Below are 23,884 nucleotides of genomic sequence, written 5' to 3' on the forward strand. Positions count from 1 at the left end.
GAGTCTGACATCAATAGTAGGCAAATTAATGGAAACCCTATTAAAGGATAGGATTGTGGAACATCTAAAATCCCATGGATTGCAAGATGAAAAACAGCATGGGTTTACTTCAGGGAGATCATGTCAAACAAATCTTATAGATTTTTTTGACTGGGTGACTAAAATAATAGACGGTGGAGGTGCAGTAGACATCGCATATCTAGATTTTAGTAAGGCTTTTGACACTGTCCCACATAGAAGACTTATCAATAAACTGCAGTCATTGAGCATGGGCTCCCATATTGTTGAGTGGATTAGGCAGTGGCTGAGTGACAGACAACAGAGGGTTGTAGTCAATGGAGAACATTCAAAACAAGGTCATGTTACCAGTGGGATTCCACAGGGATCTGTACTGGGACCAATTTTGTTTAATATCTTCATAAGTGACATTGCAAAAGGCCTCGATGGTAAGGTTTGTCTTTTTGCTGATGACACAAAGATATGTAACAGGGTTGATGTTCCTGGAGGGAAACGCCAAATGGAAAAGGACTTAGGAAAACTAGAAGAATGGTCAGAACTCTGGCAACTGAAATTTAATGTGGATAAGTGCAAGATAATGCACCTGGGGCGTAAAAACCCAAGGGCAGAATATAGAATATTCGACACAGTCCTGACCTCAGTATCTGAGGAAAGGGATTTAGGAGTAATTATTTCAGAAGACTTAAAGGTGGGAAGACAATGTAATAAAGCAGCACGAAATGCAAGCAGAATGCTTGGATGTATAGGGAGAGGTATAAGCAGTAGAAAGAGTGAAGTGCTTATGCCGCTGTACAGATCACTAGTGAGACCTCACTTGGAGTATTGTGCGCAGTACTGGAGGCCATATCTCCAGAAGGATATAGATACTCTAGAGAGAGTTCAGAGAAGAGCTACTAAACTAGTACATGGATTGCAGGATAAAACTTACCAGGAAAGGTTAAAAGACCTTAATATGTATAGCTTGGAAGAAAGAAGAGACCGAGGGGATATGATAGAAACTTTTAAATACATAAAGGGAATCAACTCGGTAAAGGAGGAGAGCATATTTAAAAGAAGAAAAACTACCACAAGAGGACACAGTTTTAAATTAGAGGGGCAAAGGTTTAAAAGTAATATAAGGAAGTATTACTTTACTGAGAGGGTAGTGGATGCATGGAATAGCCTTCCTGCAGAAGTGGTAGCTGCAAATACAGTGAAGGAGTTTAAGCATGCATGGGATAGGCATAAGGCCATCCTTCATATAAGATAGGGCCGGGGCTATTCATAGGATTCAGATATATTGGGCAGACTAGATGGGCCAAATGGTTCTTATCTGCCGACACATTCTATGTTTCTATGTTTCTATTACACTTTTCCACACAAATATCCTCATGGATTGGCTGGGCAGGTAAGCGAATGCTTGAAGTGCTCCTGTCCAGTAATCCTGTTATTATCACTCTCTGGGCCCCAAACTCTCTACAAACAGCATCAAAAGTGCTCTGCAGAACTGTACTTGCAAAGTAGAGTCACATTATTATGACCACCATCTAATATCTACAGTAACCGCCGTGTACAGCACTGACAACTGCTAGATGGGCTGGGAGTGACTCAATATGGTCCAGGTAGGTTGTCACAGGTATCTGGAGCCATGCTGACTGCAGTGCATCCCACAGCTGGTGGAGGGTGCGTGGGGGACCATAAATAGAGCAAACACAATGACTGAGGTGGTCTCACAGATGCTCAGTTGGGTCTGGGAATTGCTCAGAAGTCTTGGTCATGCTCTTCCAACCAATGTTGGACATTTCTAGCCATGTGACACGTTGCATTGTCTTGCTGCCCCAAGGAAGACAATCAGTATGTTTGGGTGTATATGATCTACAAGGATGAATTCATATCTCAATTGGTTGTGAGTGTCTTCTATATAGATGAGTGGACCTAGAGAATGCATTCCCCAGACCATAATGCTGCCACCACCAGGTTTTGTTTTTCCAGCAATGGTTGCAAGGTGTTTGTTCTCTGATGTTTCTCACCTGACATGCCAGTGTCCATCCATTCGATGAAGCAGAAAACGTGAGTCATCGGAGAAGGCAACCAATCAGCGGAGGTACAATTACAATATTGCCGTGAAAATGGAAGCCTTTTCTGCTGAGGCAACTAAGTAGAGGTGCATTGACCACCAGTCTACTTCAGAGCTCCGTACACAGTAGGGTTCACTTAACTCTAGTTTTAGACACACATCTGGCAGCCGCCTGGTTCATTTTGGTGGTGAGCTGATCCACTGTAGCGTGTCAGTATGCCCTAGCATACTTTTGTAGCCGACAGTCACCTCACACATCATGGTGCTCTGCAGTTTCCAGGTCGCTTATTCACAACGGTGCCATTTTTCGACTTCCATTCATTGGAATGGGGTGGCAAGCACATAGATTTCTGCAAGCCAAATTCAAGTGAATGGAACGGATTTTCAGACGAGAACATTTTTTCATCAAAATCCACAGCATGTGAAGGCACCCTAAAGGTACGAATACAGACACAGCCATGTCACAGGTCAGTCTGTATCATTGCGGTACTGTGGGTGCCACATGGCCATTAATAATACACACCGACCAAACAGTGCGGTCATAATAAGTTTAATTACAGCATGCCAGCACAGCCATGTCGCAACTGCTACACGACAGTGCCATGTGGTCATACCCTTAGGACAGAGATGCAATCCTCCATGCTGCTAGAAGTAAGCCTGATATTGGCATTAAAGGGGTTATCACACAAAAAGTATTATTATACAATGAATAGGGCATTTTAGATAAAGTATTCTATCTATAAGCAAAAAATATTATACTATTTTCCTCTATGGTACTGCCTCCTGCTGTTTATCTTTCTGTTCCACAAGCTCAGTAGCTTCACTGCTCTCTGCCCCTTCTCTCATTACTTATGTAGTGATCTCAAAGAGAAGGGGTCCAAACACCCTTCATTCATCCTTACTTCTAAATTCATAGACATATATAACTATATCTCTCTAGCCAGTGGAGAAGGAAACAGTGGAGGCATTACATACCATATGCATCTCTGAAGCCCTTTGTGAGCGACTATTTGCTATGCAGGGGAGAAAGGGGTTAACAAGAGCTAACTGCAATACATGCTGGGAGATGTAGATGCTTGATTGTCCCATGTCAGCTGCTATCCATCCACAGTGGGGGGTCATTTACAGAGATAGTTTTTTTTTTTTTACTCCAGTCTTATATTCCCCCTTGTGCTGCTATAAGAGTTAGCTAATTCATGGCTTGCCTGGAGAGAAAACCCACTCCGTTCCCCACGTGGAGTAGTCTTTTGCCAACATTTACACCCATTTCCAGGCATAAACATTCTCAGCCCCGTTCCCTGCCACTCCTAGGTGGGGAACACGGCATAAAAATTCCCGTGCAAATAAATATAGTTGGATTGGCATGTAAAAAAAATTTGCAAAAAGGGGTCATGGAACCTTATTATGCAATTAGTAAATGACCCCCAGTGAGTAAAAGAAGAAAAAAAAAATATAGTTCTAAATTGATGGGATAGCCCCTTTAGTGGCCAAAAGAATAGCCTATTCTCAAATTATTCAGCAGAGGTCCAAAAAAGAACCCAATCTCCTAAGCAAATGTATTCGCAAAATAGTTGCTATGGGGGTACCCATATTTTTTTTTTTACAACTCCAAAGATGTCTTAGGCTAGAGCTCAGTATAAAGTATTAGAGAAAGGCAATAACTGCACTTCATCTCAAATGTAGGCAGGTTTCCAGGATTATTTTTTTTTTATTCTGCTTGTAAGTCCTCTGCAAACCGCAGATCCACAAAAAACGGAAGCCGCCCGTGTGCCTTCCGTCATTTGTGGAAAGGAACAGGCGGCCCATTGTAGAAATGTCTATTCTTGTCCGCAAAACGGACAAGAATAGGACATGATATATTGTTTTTGCGGGGCCACGGAACGGAGCAACGGATGCGGACAGCACACAGTCCGCACCTGAATGGGTCCGCACCTGAACAGCAAAAACTGCGGCTCGGATGCAGACCACAACAACGGTCGTGTACATGAGGCCTAAGTTTGGTTTCATGGAGGGATGGGGCCTTGGTCTGTTTGATTTTTACATCCATGCAGTTTTGTACTTTTTCAAATGGTTGACTTTGTCCTGTAAAGAAGTATTGTTTTCTGGGTTTGGCTGCCATCTAGTGGTGCTTAGAGAGAGTGGTGGTGACATAAGCACTGCTTAGCTGCCATTTAGGCTAAAAAATGGCTAATATTATGTTCTTCAGCTGGAATGTAGGAGCGATCCTGATAAATAATTTGCTACATTTGATAATATATCTGTGAACATTTGCCAGTGATACTGTGTTTTGGCGTACAGGTGTTTAAAAAGTCGCAAAACACTGGCATAAGTTTTAGTAAATGACGCCAAATGTCCCAGCTTTACTAACTAATCCTATAAATGGTGTAAAACAGGTTGTCTAGACCTACACACAATTTATCAGAGGGAATGATTTGGTGCAGGGATAGAGATTTCTGTCTAGCTGTATACCAACTATTGGTTGGATTCATATTAGACAGACCTTTATGCCACAAATGTTGGCACACAACAGGTCAACTTAGGTCACACCCCCTGCACTGTGATGCCCATCCCTTTCCAACAAGCCACACCCCTCTTCAAGCAAATCAGGAAAAAGTGCAGAAACCCTAACTAAGCTAAACTGTGCCACTTTTAAGACAGATTATAGGCACAGATATATTAGTAAATCTGGGCCAGTGTCACGGAAGGTGTACAGAAAACTAGAAGACACAAAATGAAGATCCGACTGACTGGATCCAAAACTAAGGAACCAAAGGGAAAGCCCTGCAACAGACCTGGCTCTCTCCCTAACTGCTCAGCCTATGCAAAAATCTCAATGGTAGATGATCGCATATCCTCATTCGTCGACTGTATGACACCTGAACACCCTATAATAGTGAGGAGACACGACCACCGGCTCCCTACCCTTCATACGGAGGGAGTCAGGGTCACCTGGGATCCAGCAAACAGGAAAACACAAATGAATGAACAAAACTTATCTGTAGAAGACTCAGTAGTAGCATCCATCATGCACACACTCCAGGAAGTTGTATAAACCGCAAAGTGATGCAGTATGGCAAGGGATTTAAAGGGATGCAATCAGTGCAACTACATGACAGCTGAGAGAGGCTAACGAGATGAGAAAACGAAAGCAAAACAAAAGGAACCTCAAGCAGGAGGTTCTGAAGAACGTCTGACAGAGCTTCTCAGATGTCTGGTGGTGACAGCCAGTGTCTCTATTCATGGAGTACCAGATGACCCAGTCTCACTACTGGTGATTTTAACAACGTTATCCATCCATACGGGGACAGACTTACATCTGACAAGCGTACAGAAAACAGTCCATTGTCTAGGCTTGGGGAGCCTATATATGGTGTATTTCTGGCGCAGATTGTGACGCAAAAGTTATTTTGCAACTTTTCCCGCTCACACCAGGTCTAAAAAAGTGGCCGGGGAAGGGGACGGCCCGAGAGGCCTGTCTTATTCATTATTTTCTACGTCTGTTTTAGGTGTAGAAAATGGTCTGAATATAAGCCAGCTAGGAAGGTGGCTTACATTTAGACTGGTGCTGGATGTGCCGAAGTTATGTAGAGGCCTGCGTATCTTCATAACTTTGGCAGATTCACCGCCAGATGGAGGGGTTATTAGGACCGGCATCTAAAATGCTGGTCTTACTAAAACTAAGGGGGTCATTTATTAACTACAGTGGTCCCTCGAGATTTGGTGGCCTCAGAATACAATATTTGCAAGTCACTATAGTCATTCCTGGGCCATCTAGGTTGAAACTAGACTCAGATCCAACCAATCAACATGGCCATGTCTCTGGTAAAACACCGGTATTGGTTGTCCAGTAGCTCCTCTTTACAGTACGTTGCGCTACTACATGTCCTGTAATGTTCTCTAGCCTATGGATGTCAGGTGAGGGTGGTTCCTTTTATTTTTCTGGCACACCATGTGCTATTGCTATAAAGGACCCTGAAGAAGCTCCTGTCCTCACCATAGAAAGTGATTTACAGCTTCCAGCAGCAATTCCTGACTGCTATATGTAAGGACTTGATTTATCTGTCCTAGTTATCTTAAAAAAAAAAAAAAAAAAAAAATACATTTTATACAACAGAAATAATATGATGAAGCAGCAGCAAAAGAGTGGTCATTTACTTACCTGGATCTCTAGAACATAGACTGGCCCATCATACTGTATTATCTCAGCAGGTATGGTAGTGTTTGATACTGGCCAGATTCTACTTTTCATGACTTTTAGGCTTAGACAGGGTGCTCCTTAAAGAGACCAGTCTAGTATGGAGACTTACTAGAAGCACTCCGTGGTATGGAGACTTTTTGGCAATGCGCCATGGGAAAAGAATATGCAAAGAGGCATCTCCCCAAGGAAGAGAACCATCTTACCACCTCTTGGAAGTGGCTCCCTATGAGTCAAAATCCAACTTTCCAACAAGCCTTAGGATTTGATAAGAGAATATGGCCAAGCCAAATATCTATTCATAGACAGTTGTTTCAGGGTGTTTGCCCCTTTGTGAAATGTATTAGACTAAACATAAAACTCACAATGTTTGAGCATTGGTTTCCAAATTCTTGCACAAAGCCTTGTGCAGACAACTCTCCTCTCATGTACTTCATCCATGGTCCTCCGTCTCCACCTAATACGATGGCTTCTTTTATAGTACCATTCGGCACATTGTTACGGATCTCCCAGTCTGAACAAAAAAAAATATATAATTGTCTCAGGTATTAAAGGGGTTGTCCCTTTACAACTTATCCTGTATCCACAGGCTAGGGTATAAACGTCTGATCAACGGGGATAGCCTATCTCCAGCAGTCCCACTGACGTAAATGGAGCCCCAGCATGCATGTATAACTGTCACTCCATTCAAATGGGCCCATGGGCCCTCATTCTAGTAATTGGAAGGGGCCCCAGTGGTTTGATCCCCACAATCAGACACATCTCTTTGCTGTGGATAAAGGATACGTTTTTGTAATGGGACAACCCCTTTAAAACTATATAACCAAACTATGAAACCGTTATATAACCAAACATTGTAACCATCTGAAACATGTAAAAATCAGAAATTACTTTGTGGGTTTAAAACACATAGGGGAGAAATTATCAAAGGCTCTTAAGCTATTTTATGTCATACAAAAGTAGCAAATTATGTTCAATGCCATATTTGCACTACAATTTGGGACTTCATACATTTTTTCAAAACCTGTTGAGGAAGTGGGTGGGGTTTGGATGGAGGGGGAAGAGCCTCAAAAGAACCGACACATTCACTATTACCTGCTCCACAGATTGGTGCAAATTATAGTGAAAAAATATGTCAATTTCTGGTATAAAGGACAGGCAGAAGATAAACCAAATGTATTAAAAGGGTTGTCCCACGAAAAATATTCTACAATTTTCAAACCAGCTGCTGGATCTGAATCCTTTTTTAGGCCTCTTTCACACTTGCGTGGTCCGGATCCGGCGTGTACTCCACTTGCCGGAATTACACGCCGGATCCAGAAAAACGCAAGTGAACTGAAAGAATTTGAAGACTGATCCGTCTTCAAAATGCTTTCAGTGTTACTATGGCAGCCAGGACGCTATTAAAGTCCCGGTTGCCATAGTAGTAGTGGGGAGCGGTATACTTACAGTCCGTGCGGCTCCCGGGGCGCTCCAGAATGACATCAGAGCGCCCCATGCGCATGGATGACGTGCCATGTGATCACGTCATCCATGCGCGTAGGGCGCCCTAACGTCACTCTGGAGCGCCCCGGGAGCCGCACGGACGGTAAGTATACTGCTCCCCCGCTCCCCACTACACTTTACCATGGCTGCCAGGACTTTAGCGTCCCGGCAGCCATGGTAACCATTCAGAAAAAGCTAAACGTCGGATCCGGCAATGCGCCGAAACGACGTTTAGCTTAAGGCCGGATCCGGATCAATGCCTTTCAATGGGCATTAATTCCGGATCCGGCCTTGCGGCAAGTGTTCAGGATTTTTGGCCGGAGCAAAAAGCGCAGCATACTGCGGTATTTTCTCCGGCCAAAAAACTTTCCGGTCCGGAACTGAAGACATCCTGAACGGATTTCTCTCTATTCAGAATGCATTAGGATAAAACTGATCAGGATTCTTCCGGCATACAGCCCCGACAACGGAACTCTATGCCAGAAGAAAAGAACGCAGGTGTGAAAGAGCCCTTAATTGCATGTAATTAAAAATGTTGTATAGCCAGTGAGTTATTCAATATAATGTGTCTGTATAGCGCCACCTGCTGTTTGTCCTGCTCACTGAGAAGGCCGCACATGCTCAGTTTCATCCTTCAACAGCCTCCTGAGCTGTGATAGGGAGAGCAGAGACACGCCCCCTGAGCTGCAGCACAAAAGACACTCCCCTTGAGCCACAGCTTGATATAAATCTAGCAGAGCAATGAATGGGGAGATCTGTGGATCTGTGTGCGGTACAGGGCTGGTTCTAGCTTTGTTAGAAAGAGGTTGTCATGTACTATATGATGTCTGATTGTAATTTTTTACATTATTCAAGAGTATAATTGAAAAGTGGGATTGCCTTAAAAAAGGTGTTAAATGTAAACACCTGCTAGGAGAAGATAAGGTTGAAGATAAAGGGGTAAAGGAGATGGGCTAGCTCAGTCACTCCCGATCAACAAGTTAAAGTGCCGTCGATAGCCAAGCACGGTGCATCACTCCTATAGAATCATAGAGAGGCACTCGTAACCGTTGACGTCACTGCCCGCGTGATCGGATCATGTGATTTGGGGGCGGATCTATTAAAGGCCCGCGCTGGTTTAAAGGAACGCCAGCACACTGCCATACGCAGGAGGAGTGGACCCTGAATCACTGCACATTGAGAAGCTAAGTATCAGTCTTTTTCTCACAATACTGTTGCTCCCCGGGCTGGCTCCAATAAACTTGGAAGCGCTGTGGATTGGAAACTTCTCTAAGTGTGCACAGGCGTATACTTTGTCTTGTTTTGTATATTGGTCCCCTGATGACCTGGCTGACTGCCAGTGAAACGCGTCGGGACTATGTGTATGTCTAATACTTATGATCTGTGTGTCCTTGGATGAGTGATACCTTTGCATTTCTGACGAAGCTGGGCAGTCACTGTCATTGCCTGCAAGGGACACGAAGGGACACACAGGGAGGGTATCACTTTGAGCTAGAATCTAGGGATACATTAGGGGAAGAGACCCAGCATCTGTCTCCCTGTGTTTCGTAAACTCACCCTCCTAGCAGGTGTTTACATTTCACACCTGCCATTCTCCACCTTTTTTCACTGGTGGCGAATGACTACGTATGCGTGTAGTCTTTAAACAAACTATTGGGCCTATCATTTTAACCATTGACTATTAAAAGTTTTTTTTTTAAGGCAATCCCACTTTTCAATTATACTCCTAAATAACTATGGATGCCGTAATTTAATACCACTTGTTTGACTGGTTATTACTCCAGTTAAGTGACCATTTTTTTATTTACATTATTCAAGGAATAACCCCTTTAAAGGGGTTGTCAGGCTAGGCAATCGCTAGCTGATCGGCAGGTCTCCGACACCCTACCGATCAGTTGTTCTGTGTAGCTCCACTGCCAGAACTACAAAGCACCATCAACACTGTAGTGGACAGTGCTCGTCACTGCAGCGCTGCTTCCAATGACTTCTATGAGGAGTGCAGACTACTACAATGTTGCCGGTGCCCTGTAGTTCTGCCGATGACTTCCAGCAATGGAGCTACACAGAACAACTGACCGCGGGAGTGTAGGGTGTCAGGATAGGGCATCACTTAAAAAAAGTTGGACAACACCTTTAAGAGGTGTGCACCTAAGGGCTGTTTCACACGAACGGATGCCGTGCGTGACAGCCAAACCCCGCACTGGACAGCAGAAGCACGGAGCAGTAACATGACTGATAATGCTCCGTGCCTCTCTGTGACCTCTTTACTACGAAATCACAGTGACAACTTTATCTCTCTGTGATTTTGTAGTAAAGAGATCACAGAGAGGCACGGAGCATTATCAGTCATGTTACTGCTCCGTGCTTCTGCTGTCCGGAGCGGGTCTTGGCTGTCATGCACGGCATCCGCTCTTGTGAAACAGCCCTAAATTTGTCTCATTTTGCTTCAGCACACTTCAGTTTAAGAACGGTGTATGAGACTCTAGTCTTAGGGTACTTTCACACTAGCGTTGTTAGAATCTGGCAGGCAGTTCCATTGCCAAGAACTGCCTGCCGGCCCCGGAAATTTGTGTGCAAACGGATATCTTTTTTTTTCCCGGATCTTATTCATTGAAATACTGGATCCATCTTCTTGGTATCATCTTGAATAACAGGTCCTGTATTTTTTTCAAAGCTAGAAAGAACTGCGCATGCGCAGACCGGAAAACTGGATCCCGCGATGCAGCAATTTCCGGAACACTTGGTACTGGATCCGGCATTAATACATTTCAATGGATCCGCAAAGTGCGGTAGTGTTCCGGAATTTTGGCCGAAAAAAGATTTCAATACCTGGAAAAGAATAACGCTAGTGTGAAAGTACCCTTAGTAAATTCCCCCACAATAGTGTGATACATAATAGCATTTATTCCGTCTTCAGACCATTTGCTCCCACCTTCAGCCAGTCTGTAGGGTGATGGAAGAAGAACACCTCCCATGTCAAAGACAACTGCCTTGTATCCACACGTTGCAGCGTGGCCCCATCTTACTGAACTCCGCCGAAATAAGGGTAGTTTCCAAACCGAAGAAATTTTAGAAGGGTGGAAATATGAAGGTTGTAAACCTCTAGTAATAAGCATGGTTACCTAGAAAATAAGGAAACATACCTTATATTACAACTGTTAACCCATTATATCCTTCTCCTCTGCCATCCCTCCCATTTCACACTCCCATGGGCCCAGGGAAGCTAAGGTGGAGAGAGTTGTTTGATGTCTTTCTCACACTGGATGTTCTGGGACTCAGGTCTATAGGGAGAATGCAGGGCCCCTCACTTTCCAATAAATCATCACAGAGCATAAGGCTAGGGCTACACGGTGACATGTGTCGCACAACAATAAGTCGTGCAACATATATAGTACAACTACACTGCAACATGTGTCACGCAAAATATTTTATAATGCTAGTCTATGGTGTCGCACTGCGACACGACAGTCGCACAAAAATCCATCTTGGACGGTTTTTTTGCGCCTGTCGTGTCATGGTACAACACCATAGACTATAAAATAGCATTATAAAATGTGTCGTCGTTTAGCCCTAGTCGAATATTTTACTTGTAATGCTGAGCTATGAAATTTGTTAACATAAAGGGGTTGTTCCGAAAACAGGACCGCATCTGTCCATGGGGCGTGCCTGGTATTGCTGAGGTGGATAGAGCTGAGCTGTAATACCACACACAACCTGTGGACAGGTGTGGTGCTGTTTTTGAAAGCAACATCTTTCTCCAGCTCTGGAAAAAAAAACTTTAAACCCCGACATAGACCGCAGGAAGTTAGTTTAAATCCTTAAAGGGGATCTGAATCTGGACATATCCCCTTCTTCCCCCAGACAGCCCCTCTGAGTGGAGGATCAGAGCTTGAAAGCTGTATGGCGCAGGGCAAGGGCTTTTTTGTTTACATTTTTGAACTGCTAGGCGGAGGCTTCTGCCTAGCAGTGTTCCCAGTGATGTCATCGGCACCAATGGGTGGGCTTTAGCGCTGTCCTAGCCGTTTTACAGGCAACCCCTTTAAGTAACGGGCCCATTTTTGGTTTTGAATTTTCTAACAATACAAAATCAATTCTGCAAAGGACATCACGGTGTTCATTGCGTACTAAAAATTACATGACGTCCTTATTCTGCGGTTCAATACAAATATGGCCACACTAAACTTTTATTTATTTTTTTGTTTTACTACTTTAAAAAAAAAAAAAAAAGAAAAAACTTTGTTTTTTTGCGGGACAATTTTTTTTTTCCATTACGGTATTCACCACACAGAAACTTAAAAAAAAAAAATTTTAATAGTTGAATGGGATTTTGACACGCTCCCTACTAAGCTGTGCCTTGTGTACAGAGCAGCATGGAGCTTACCATGGCAGCCATGGTAGGCTTCAGCAGCGTCCTGGCTGCCATGGTAACCGATCGGAGCCCGACGATTTCACTACCGTGTTGATTGCGGCATCTGAGGGAGTTAAATGACGGGGTTCGGCGTAAGTATCGCCATTCACTTTCATTGTGGACGAGTGCCTGCTGTGATGTACGGGTACAATGGACAGAAAGGGACCTCATTGACTTCTATGGGAGAGATTTCTAAGCATGCTGTGTGACCTGTGCAGAGGTCATTGTACAAGGGAAGAATAGATATGCTCTGGGCAGTTGTCACACTGCAGTACAGTTTGTCTCCAGTTGTCACACTGCAGTACATTTTGTCTCCGGTTGTCACACTGCAGTACATTTTGTCTCTGGTTGTCACACTGCAGTACAGTTTATCACCAGTTGTCACACTGCAGTACATTTTGTCTCCGGTTGTCACACTGCAGTACAGTTTATCACCAGTTGTCACACTGCAGTACAGTTTGTCTCCAGTTGTCACACTGCAGTACAGTTTGTCTCCGGTTGTCACACTGCAGTACATTTTGTCTCCGGTTGTCACACTGCAGTACAGTTTGTCTCCAGTTGTCACACTGCAGTACATTTTGTCTCCGGTTGTCACACTGCAGTACATTTTGTCTCCGGTTGTCACACTGCAGTACATTTTGTCTCCGGTTGTCACACTGCAGTACATTTTGTCTCCGGTTGTCACACTGCAGTACATTTTGTCTCTGGTTGTCACACTGCAGTACAGTTTATCACCAGTTGTCACACTGCAGTACATTTTGTCTCTGGTTGTCACACTGCAGTACAGTTTATCACCAGTTGTCACACTGCAGTACATTTTGTCTCCGGTTGTCACACTGCAGTACATTTTGTCTCCGGTTGTCACACTGCAGTACAGTTTGTCTCCAGTTGTCACACTGCAGTACATTTTGTCTCCAGTTGTCACACTGCAGTACAGTTTGTCTCCAGTTGTCACACTGCAGTACAGTTTGTCTCCGGTTGTCACACTGCAGTACAGTTTGTCTCCAGTTGTCACACTGCAGTACATTTTGTCTCCAGTTGTCACACTGCAGTACAGATTGTCTCCAGATGTCACACTGCAGTACATTTTGTCTCCAGTTGTCACACTACAGTACAGTTACATATGATGTAATATCTCTGGAGGTTATATCAGTGCTGGAGCGTTATAAGAGGAGTGGCTGATATCAGTCACATAGGATGTAATATCTCTGGAGGTTAGATCAGTGCTGGAGCGTTATAAGAGGAGCGGCTGATATCAGTCACATAGGATGTAATATCTCTGGAGGTTATATCAGCGCTGGAGCGTTATAAGAGGAGCGGCTGATATCAGTCACATAGGATGTAATGTCTGGAGGTTATATCAGTGCTGGAGCGTTATAAGAGGAGTGGCTGATATCAGTCACATATGATGTAAAATTGTAAAGTCTCTGGACAGCGCACCACCACCATCATTTAACCCCCCAGGTGCCACGATCAATGCTGATCGCGGCACCTTTGAGTGAAGGGGAAGGAATGCGGTTCCCTCTAATAAATAAATAAAAATGATTTATCAGTAACAGTTCCAAAAGGTTATTTATAGATTGTGTTTCTTTACTTATTAGCAAATGGGTGTGGCAGGGGAGGAGCCAGGGGTGGGTAATGGGCGGAGTAGGGGGCCCAATTCTGAATCTTGCTATGGGGCCCAATGATTTTTGTTTACGCCCCTGTTTGTCACCACCAGTGGAAAATCGAACTTCCAATGTAATTTCCCAAGTTTTATAGGAAACCAGTACACCTGTCAGTGGGAGGGAGGAACCCCACAGAAACCTATAATAAACTAAATGCATCTGTTGTTGTCGGTTGGACCCGCACTCAGGACCCCAATGCTGCATGTTGTGCTTATCAGACACGTCAGAAGGAGTAATGGCGGGGATATATTCTATACTTTCCTCCTGCTGCTAATCACCAAGTCAAACTCCAACTTACCCTACAGCGGACACCCAGCAACTACAGAGAACGAGGCGGCAGCGGCTGCTGTGATTGGCTGGAAGAGCCACCGCTCAACACACAAGAACATAAAAACAGCGGCAGCCATATTTCTGTAGCCCCGTGGTCTCCAAACATGTCACACACCCAAGTAAGTACTCACATTCTACACAGGACTGACTTATACCCTGCTAATGATGATGTTACACAGGACGGACACCCACAGCATACTCAAACACACTGTAAATAATAAAGCATACGTCATAACGCTAAAGCCTATACATTGTTACAGCCTGTCATTTGATCACGTGACCCAGCAAGCGTCATTTTTTTTTTGTCGCCCACATCAAACATGGCCACGGATAAGATTTAGCCAGTAGTTGCCATCGACCAATGAGATGCCAGAGACAGAAGCACGGGACTAGAGTCCCGGAAGTGCAGTTTTATTGACAACGTCGGGGAGTTACATCGAGCTGGTGTAGTGCGGCCGGTGCTTCTAACCCTCTTCCCGGTCTGTCGAGCTTGCAGTACTGCCCCCTGCCGTTAGTGTGTGTCGCCTGCCTGTCCAAACCTATGAGTGTTTCACTGGTTGTCGTTCGGCTGGAGCTTGCGGACCACTCTCCTGCACCAGTGGGCTTCCAATACCGTGCTGGTGAGTAGAGCCCCCCTGAGCACCACTGGGACATGGCTATTTATATGTATGAGGTATTGCCATGTCCCTGTATGACCATATGGAGGAATTCTTACAAATTGCAAGAATAATGACCTCTTCTGTAGATCTAGTGATTGGTAGCGCAGTGCGTCCATCAATGACCCCCCCTCCTTATGAATAACCTTGCAAAATTTTTGTAATTGTCCGGAAAAACGTGTCTGTCCTCTGGCCGTCTGCGTCCGTTTTAGCCCTTATTCACAAATCAGTGATTCGCGTCCATGGTCTTCGTGGACCTAATGAATTCTATATGTCCATAGGGAATACACAGGCGCGTGCATGACTTTTCTCCACTTTCCATTATATTGTGGGTGTGTTCTACCCTTATTGCAAAGTTTGGAAATAAAAAATGTTGCCTTTTTTGGTGGACGCAAAATTGGATCAACCATGGTGAAAAAACACCAACACGTCCTAAATTCGGAACTTTGCGGATGCAGAGCGGTCTGAGATTTTGCAGACCTGTGCATAAGCCCTTGCATGGACAGAGAGCAGACTGCCAGAAGGGGGGCTTGGATTCTGCGAATGGCGCTTATGAAGCAATGATAGAACATAAAATGTTCCTTAAAGGGGTTCTATACGTTTTTCTTACCGATGATCTACCCTTTGAATATGTCATCAGTATCTGATCAGTGGGGGTCACCCACCGATCAGCTGTTTGGTGCTCGCAGTAGGGCCATGGCCTTCTCTCAGCTTACCGCAGGCCAGTGACGTCACGGCTATGATATGTGGCCTGGGCCCAGCTCAGCCCCATTGAAGTGAATTGGGTGAGCTGTGGCCAGGCCAGTGAGAATAGTCATGATGTCACTGGCCTTCGGGAAGCAGCGAGCAAGCCATGGCCCTACTGCGAGCACCAAACAGCTGATCGGTGGGGGACCCCCAGTGATCAGATACTAATGACATATCCAAAGGGTAGATCATCGATAAGAAAAACTTATAGAACCCCTTTAAGGAACATTTTATGTTCTATCATTGATGGCCTATTCTCAGGAAAATTCATCAGTACCTAATAGGTGCCTTTTAAAATTTTTGACAGCAAACAAAAGAAAAATATATGGTAGCACAACATTACACATACAAACAATAAAACTACTAGGGAGTAAGGATTACTCTGAATTAAAGTAGTACTATTCCTACTATACATGAAAAAATAGAAGCTCTTTGCGCACATTTTTGATCAAACGTGTGTCGGGCCCATCTACCAGGTGTCAAGGTGGCTTCTGCAGATGGGTGCCTAAGACCAACAGAACTACCTCTCCTGAGTCTAACCTAAGCCTACAATGTTCAGGGCGGTGTAGGAACCAGCTATATTCAGGGATGCCCAACCTGCGGCCCTCCAGCTGTTGCAAAACTAGATCTCCCAGCATGCCCGGACAGTTTACAGCTATCAGCCTACAGCATGGCATGCTGGGAGTTGTAATTTTACAACAGCTGGAGTGCCGCAGGTTGAACATCCCTACTTTATACTCTGCTCAGAAGCCTCAGGCAGATGGGCAGGGAGTGCTCAATCTAAAAGAGGCAGCTACCCTCAATATATACTACAAGAAAATTTAGACTAGCACATCCATATAGCTAACATGCAGACCCGTCCTGTTGTCCGCCCACAAAATTTAGATCTGGTGTGAGCGGGGTACAGTCACAGATAGCGGTGTAACTAACCGTTGCGCCTTCCATCTGTGCCTGAAAAACGCCAAATGTCCGTTCCGCAAAAAAATATGTCCTATTCTTGTCCTTATTGTGGACAAGCACAGGCATTGTTACAATGGATCCACCAAAAAATGGATGCAACATGGACGTCACACAGATGTCATCTGTTTTTTTAAATTTTTATTTATTTATTTATTTTTTTGTGGACCGCAAAATACATGTGGTGTGTGCATGAGCCCTTAGTGATTGGAGAAAAGGGACTTTTGTCTGTTCCGTGTTTTTTTTTTTTTTTTTTTTTTTTTTTTTTTTTTTTTCTTTTTCGGCCCCTATGCGGAAACATTCACTTCACTGGGGCCACAAATAAAATGAAATTGCCTCCGTGTGCGTTCCTTGTTCGCATGTCTGTTTCGCAACAAAATAGAAGATGTCCTATTATTGTCCACAATTTGGACAAGTATAGGATTGCTCTATCATGGGCCTGCAGATTGTGTTCATGAGCCCTAACCCATGTGAAAATGAGCAGGTAAGTGCACCGAGGGCAGGCCAAGTCAGTCTGCGTACTACTGCTCCTTCTATGTCAGCTCCTCTCTCTCCTTAATGATTGACAGGGCCAGGCAAGATGACTATGAAGATACCTGGCCCTGTCAATCAAGAGAAAGAGGGAGCGGCTAGCAGAGGAGCCAGGGTGCACGGAGTGACTTGGGCCAGCAGCAACGGGTCACTGAGTGAAAGTATCCTTATATTCAGCGGAGCCAGTCCTACAAGGCATTGTGGCCGCTTTATCAGTGAATTTCCTGGTGACCGATTCCCTTTAAACTAGGACTGCGTGATTTTGCAAAAAACAAAGAAAACAGTGCCTCTCTGCCCATAATGTGCGCCTGACAGCAGTGGGCACCACAGTCCATTCTCAGCAGTGCCAGGACCTCCCATACCTCAGCAGCTGGCAGATGCCACTCTGTGGGCCTTTCCCACCTGTTTGGGCACTAAAGGAGGCTAGGAGCACATGAGAGCAGCACAAGCCTTCCTATTGCCTCTCCTTGGCCTTGGTCTTCTGCCCCTTGCCTATGTTAACTATGTAAGGGTAGCTGTATCTCAACTCTAAGCACCAACTCCATACGGTGCCCACAAGCAGCTTGGACCTCGTTGCTTCTAGAGGCTCATTTGCATATATTAGAACTTCATTTTTCTCACAATGCGGACACATATGAACATGGGTCCAATACAGATGCCTTCAGCGGCCAGGCGCACACTGACAGATGTGCTTTAGTCTTTCACCAGATTTACCAGGGAGTATAATCATCCAGATATTGCACACCATCATTCACACCTGTTTCAAAGACACTTTCAGGAGCAGTAATATTGATGGACTATCCGTAGACTAAACCGCCAACATCTGATGGGTGGGGTTTCCAGCACCCCGTGCCCTAGTGAGGCCAGCCACATATATTTAGCTCCTGGAAAACCCATCTGAAACATATTTGTAGGAGCATCAGGATGGCATAAATTGTGCTTTTTCATTAATAATGCATTGTGTTTATAGACGATAATGTTATAAGGAGAATAAAATGGCTGGAAAGCTTTATATCTATTACCAGGTAATAATGGCACAACCTGTCCTCCTCTGATAACATATGGGGCATTTAGAAGCCACGACTTTTGCCTTGCAGGCCTGCTAGTACTGTAGAAGTAGACTGTTTTACAAGCTATAGGACACATTACTTCAGTAAGTGGCCTTTATCACGTAGAGAAAGTTAATACAAGGCACTTACTAATGTATTGTTGTTATCCATATTGCTTCCTTAGCTGGCTAGACTTCTGTGGGAGTTGAGAGAACAGCCGAGCATGTTTGCATGCTGGGAGTTGTAGTTTCACAGTGCCGAAGGTTGCTGATCCATGTCCTAGGCCATAAACCGCTATCGGACACCTTTGTCCCCTCTCCGTCCAGAACACAGCCACGCTTTATAGAGTGCTGAAATCTCCCAGCATTCCTTACTGCCGGTTGCTCTTGTGATTTGCATTGTGAGACAGTCTGGTATTGCAGAGTTCTTTTACTTGGAACCGAAGCGTGGTCGGGAAATGTTTTTTTACAGTACAAATAAATTTATGAAGTTATTGTGCGAAGTCTCGTGAGACTTTACAAAGCATTGACTTCAGGTCATCGGAGCCAATACATTCTAATACTGTACGCAGCTTCTGCTCAATACAGTATTAGAACAAAGTTTTATGCGAATCGACTTCGGACAGGGGACACACTACTCTTTTTCACTGGAGGTGTGATTTATGACTATAGAAAGAAAATCCAGTTCCTTTGAGCTGCAGAGCGTCTTGACGGTTTAGCTAATTTCCAGGATAGGATGTCTATTTCTCTGCTTTATGGTCTTCTGTCCTTCCTGTAAACCTGAACACATGAATATTTATGTTCCTGCCTAGCCACCGAGATGTCTGATGAAGAAATCAGAGAGAAGACGTTACACACTGCAGCAGCCTCCTTGGAGGGCAAGACGCAAGTGGAAAAGACGGCGATTCTGCATCAGCACATTGGGAGAAGAGAAATGACAGACGTCATAATTGAAACCATAAGTCCAAATCCAGGTGAACATAGTCACGCAGGCTGCGCTCGCATAATGTGGTGTTGTCATCATAGTTCTGTCTTGGATGTAAAGTTCCTAAGTGTATGTGTTTTATGGCTTCAATAATATTGGTCAAGATCTTTTTAAAAATCCAAAGAAAAATGTCAAAAGAAATGGCCTGATATCTCCTAAGCCTGGGCGGATATTCACTTCTATTGGTTGTCCAATGAGTTTATTTATTGTAAGGCTACATGCACACCACCGTATGTCATCTGTATGCAATCCGTTTTCTCATTTTTTGCGGATCCATTGTAACAATGCCTAAAACGGACAAGAATAGGACATGTTATATTTTTTTTGCGGAGCTACGGAACGGACATACGGATGCGGACAGCACACGGTGTGCTGTCCGCATATTTTGCGGACCCATTGAAATGAATGTGTCTGCATCCTATCCGCAAAAAAACCCTGAACGGACACGGAAACAAACAACGTTCGTGTGCATGTAGCCTAAGTCTGGAAAAAGGCAGGTTGTTCTCTTGCAAGAATGCACTGGAGACAACAGATTGTTTGTTTGAACTCCTCCATTACCCAACACTGAATAAGTGGTGTCTGCCATTCACTTACTCTGGCCGATCCAAGTCTGCATGCTTGGGGAGGGCGAACAGAAACTTTTTTTTTTTTTTTTTTTTTTTTTACAAAAGTTTACTCACTATTAATAGCTGTTTCAAGGTCCCAACAGATGTTTTTATGTATTTTTCGACATCAGGATGGCTCCGACAGTCCCCCACTGATGGTTGACATCTATGTTTATGTGTACGGTAACTTCCTGCCACACTGCTTTCTGGGTCCTGGTGTCTGTCTGCTTCTCCGTGCATCTGCCCCCCTCCTGCCGCACATATTCCTCCCCCTTAGTTACGCCCCTAAACTCTATCTCCTTCACTGATAATAAAGCACCCTGCCCGGTGACGTCAACGGACCAGAGGGGCGTGGCTTAGCGCGGTTGCCGCCTAGCTAGCGCCCATCCATGCGCTCTGAATAATTACTTTGGCTGACAGTGATGTCACCGGGCGCCATGTGAAGCGGAAGAAGAGGCTTCGCTCTGCAGAAAGGGACCTGATACGTCACTGAAAAACGGCACTTCTGGCTGAATTGCAAAAGGGGCATCAGAAATGTCTGGTAAAGGTAGGACAGGCAGGATTGTAATATTTACCTGACTGTTGTACACATACAACAATGTCCCCGATTCCGGACAACCCCTTTAATTTGGTTTAGACGAGTTCACATAATCGTTATTTTTCTATTCTTCTTATCCATCCGAAAAATAAACAGATCCTGTCCATCAGTTATGCACATTTGGCATCCTGCATACAGGACCTTTTTTCCGTCTAACAGATCTCAAACGGAAATGGCTCAAATGGATGCCAAATGTGCATAACTGGTGCTCAGGGTCCATTATTTTTTTTTCTTTCTTTTTCTGTTCTTCTGGCAGATCGGAAGAACAGAAAAATAACGGTTATGTGAACTCAGCCTTATGTGGCCTTGTCCTTAAATTCTTTTTAATATAGGGATGACTGTAAATTATTTGATCACCTAGTCTCACCACTGTTTGCTCTGCAACAACCATTCATTCATCCATTTTGCACATTCACATTCTAAGGCTCTGTTCACATCTATGCACACACTGCTCATTGGAGTTAATATAAAAAAAAGCATATGCAAACTCAGTGTCCCTTTTAATTAAACATTTCCCTACAGCTCTTTAGCAGACTCCTTGGCAAAAAAAGGCAAACGGATGTTAACCTACAATCTTTTATAGTCTCGTACTTTCTTCCATTTGTCCTCTACTTTGCTCTGGCAATAAGTTAGAGAGAAGTACATTATGGACAGATAGATAAAAGGGAATATGACTGCAGAATAAGGCTACATTCAGACGAATGGGGTGTTTTGCGGATCCGCAAAGCACGGATACCGGCCCATGTGTGTTCCGAAATTTGCGGACCGCAGATGTCGCTGCTATTATAGAAACTGCCTATTCTTGTCCGCAACTGCGGACAAGAATAGGACATGTTCAATTTTTTTTTTTGCGGAGCTGTGGCACGGAACTACGGATGTGGCTGTCCTCATCTTTTGCGGCCCCATAGAAATGAATGAGTCCACATCCATTCCGCAATTTCATATGGTCGTGTGAATGTAGCCTTAGCCTGTACTTAGTTTGTTTGGTGTCTGTTACCAGGGGGAAGCTTAGTCCACTAAAGAGCTGTAGAAACAAAACGTCAGGACATTTTTTAAATTTTACGCCCATTGTACAATTGCTTTATTTTTTGGGACAATAAAAAAGTGTTGTTGCAAAGATGTGAAGATATGACCATTAAAGAGGTTTCAAAGCGTTTTCAGGATAGGTGATCAATATCAGATTGGCGGGGGTCCAACTGGTGGCGCCCCTGCAGATTAGCTATTCAAGAGATGGCAGCGCTCGTACTAGCGCTGCTTTTTCTTCTGTTTCCTGCTCGCTGTCACAACTGCAGCAGTGAGAGGTGCAGTTACAACTCCGCCGCCCCCATTCACGTCAATGGGACTGCTCTGTCCTATTCACTTGAATAGGAAAGAAAAAAGCAGACAGCCCCTTTAAAGATAAATACAACTACCTAAGAACAATGTATTTATGCAGTTTTTTTATTTTTATTTCAGATGCCCAGACTGTCTCTAGTACAGAAAAATCAGATGACCCTTCTTCAACTCCTAGTCCAACTGCTCCAGACTCGCCTTCCAAACAGCTACCCGAACAGATCACTTTCTTCAGTGGGAATCCTTCTGTGGAAATAGTTCATGGCATTATGCATTTATACAAGACAAAGTAAGCACACCAAATGCTCCATGAAAGCAAACCTTTTATGATGTGGGCACAGTTTAAATGTGACAACAGGGGAGGCAGCTGAGGGAGCTGGCAACTGCACAACACCAAATAGGACCATTACAGGGGAAATTTCCATGGAAGTTTTGTAAAATTATTATTTTTTTGCCTTTGAGACAAGCTGTTCACGCTCTTACACTTACTTTAGACATCTGATAGAATGTGCATACATGTGGACTGCTGAATATCTCAAAATATACAGGTGGTCAAAGCGCTATTTATACAGATTAAGAAGTGAAAATGCCTCAAAGGGCAAGTTCACATAGAAACATAGAATGTGTCGGCAGATAAGAACCATTTGGCCCATCTAATCTGCCCAATATACTAAATACTATGGATAGCCCCTGGCCCTATCTTATATGAAGGATGGCCTTATGCCTATCCCATGCATGCTTAAACTCCTTCACTGTATTTGCAGCTACCACTTCTGCAGGAAGGCTATTCCATGCATCCACTACTCTCTCAGTAAAGTAATACTTCCTGATATCACTTTTAAACCTTTGCCCCTCTAATTTAAAACTATGTCCTCTTGTAGCAGTTTTTCTTCTTTTAAATATTCTCTCCTCTTTTACCTTGTTGATTCCCTTTTATGTATTTAAAAGTTTCTATCATCTGTCTCGTCTTTCTTCCAAGCTATACATGTTAAGGTCCTTTAATCTTTCCTGGTAAGTTTTATCCTGCAATCCATGTACTAGTTTAGTAGCTCTTCTCTGAACTCTCTCCAAAGTATCAATATCCTTCTGGAGATATGGTCTCCAGTACTGAGCACAATACTCCAAATGAGGTCTCACTAGTGCTCTGTAGAGCGGCATGAGCACCTCCCTCTTTCTACTGGTAATTCCTCTCCCTATACACCCAAACATTCTGCTAGCATTTCCCGCTGCTCTATGACATTGTCTGCCTACCTTAAGGTCTTCTGAAATAATGACCCCTAAATCCCTTTCCTCAGATACTGAGGTTAGGACTGTATCACTGATTTTATATTCTGCTCTTGGGCTTTTGCGTCCTAGGTGCATTATCTTGCACTTATCAACATAAATTTTAGTTGCCAGATTTTTTACCATTCCTCTAGTTTTCCTAAATCCTTTTCCATTTGGTGTATCCCTCCAGGAACATCAACCCTGTTACAAATCTTTGTGTCATCAGCAAAAAGACACACCTTACCATTGAGGCCTTCTTCAATTTCGCTGATAAACATATTAAACAATATGGGTCCCAGAACAGATCCCTGAGGTACCCCACTGGTAACAAGACCTTGGTCTGAATATACTCCATTGACCACAACCCTCTGCTGCCAGCCACTGCCTAATCCATTCAACAATATGGGAGTCCACATGCATACAGAACATTTTTTTTTCAGTCTAAATAACGGATCTCTGATGGACATGGCTCAAATGGATTCCACATGTGCATAACTGATGCTCAGGACCCTTTTATTTTTCTTACAGGATCTTTTTTTTTCTTTATTTTTCTTTTCTTCTGGCGGATCAAAAAAAAAAGAAAAATAACAGTGATGTGGACTTGTCCTTACTGCTGTAGTCCCTGGGTAGCTGTTGAGTTGCTGGACCTTAGCAGAGCCAGGTCAGCTCTCCAGTGCATTCAGGGGCTGTGTCCTTGCAGTGTGGAGCTAATATGTCAGTCCTAGTTACAGCGGAAATCAGCAATAAATATATTTAAAAAAAAATAATGTAATGTCAAAAGGTCCCCTGAAGGTCCTTTATAACTTTATGGGGCGCACAATTAAGTACTGCAGAATACGTTGGCACTATGTCAATAAATCATATTCAAAAATACCATTCTGCTCAACCAGTAGTAGGAGAGAGGATTTATCTAGTTGGTTGAGTCCAAGAATAAGGCCCCATACACACGGCCGTGTTTTTGGACTGCATCCGATCTGCATTTTTGCGAAGACCATGGGAA

The 23,884-nt window shown here is 43.9% G+C and overlaps 2 protein-coding genes across 4 annotated transcripts in view; one reads left to right on the forward strand and one right to left on the reverse strand.

The window, feature by feature from the left end:
* ACAD10 (acyl-CoA dehydrogenase family member 10) overlaps nucleotides 1-23,884 on the reverse strand; it is a 141,296-nt gene that overhangs the window by 87,740 nt on the left and 29,672 nt on the right. Inside the window, exons 1-3 of one of the 3 annotated variants that reach the window (XM_044275781.1) lie at nucleotides 14,291-14,333; nucleotides 10,687-10,876; nucleotides 6,635-6,783 (exon numbers count right to left, since the gene is read on the reverse strand). In XM_044275781.1, the coding sequence (XP_044131716.1) occupies nucleotides 6,635-6,783; nucleotides 10,687-10,870 (333 nt within the window). In that variant the 5' untranslated portion in view covers nucleotides 10,871-10,876; nucleotides 14,291-14,333. Of the gene's footprint in view, nucleotides 1-6,634; nucleotides 6,784-10,686; nucleotides 10,877-14,127; nucleotides 14,267-14,290; nucleotides 14,334-23,884 lie in introns of those variants that run through there. The other 2 variants (XM_044275780.1, XM_044275779.1) reach the window with 2 other exon arrangements.
* Nucleotides 14,563-23,884, forward strand: part of LOC122924558 (BRCA1 associated protein) — a 57,617-nt gene continuing 48,295 nt past the window's right edge. The window contains exons 1-3 of the mRNA XM_044275782.1: nucleotides 14,563-14,779; nucleotides 18,911-19,072; nucleotides 21,742-21,907. Of these exons, the coding sequence (XP_044131717.1) occupies nucleotides 14,701-14,779; nucleotides 18,911-19,072; nucleotides 21,742-21,907 (407 nt within the window). The 5' untranslated portion in view covers nucleotides 14,563-14,700. The remainder of the gene's footprint in view (nucleotides 14,780-18,910; nucleotides 19,073-21,741; nucleotides 21,908-23,884) is intronic.

This window comes from Bufo gargarizans, chromosome 1, assembly GCF_014858855.1.
Source record: "Bufo gargarizans isolate SCDJY-AF-19 chromosome 1, ASM1485885v1, whole genome shotgun sequence".
NCBI lineage: Eukaryota > Metazoa > Chordata > Amphibia > Anura > Bufonidae > Bufo > Bufo gargarizans.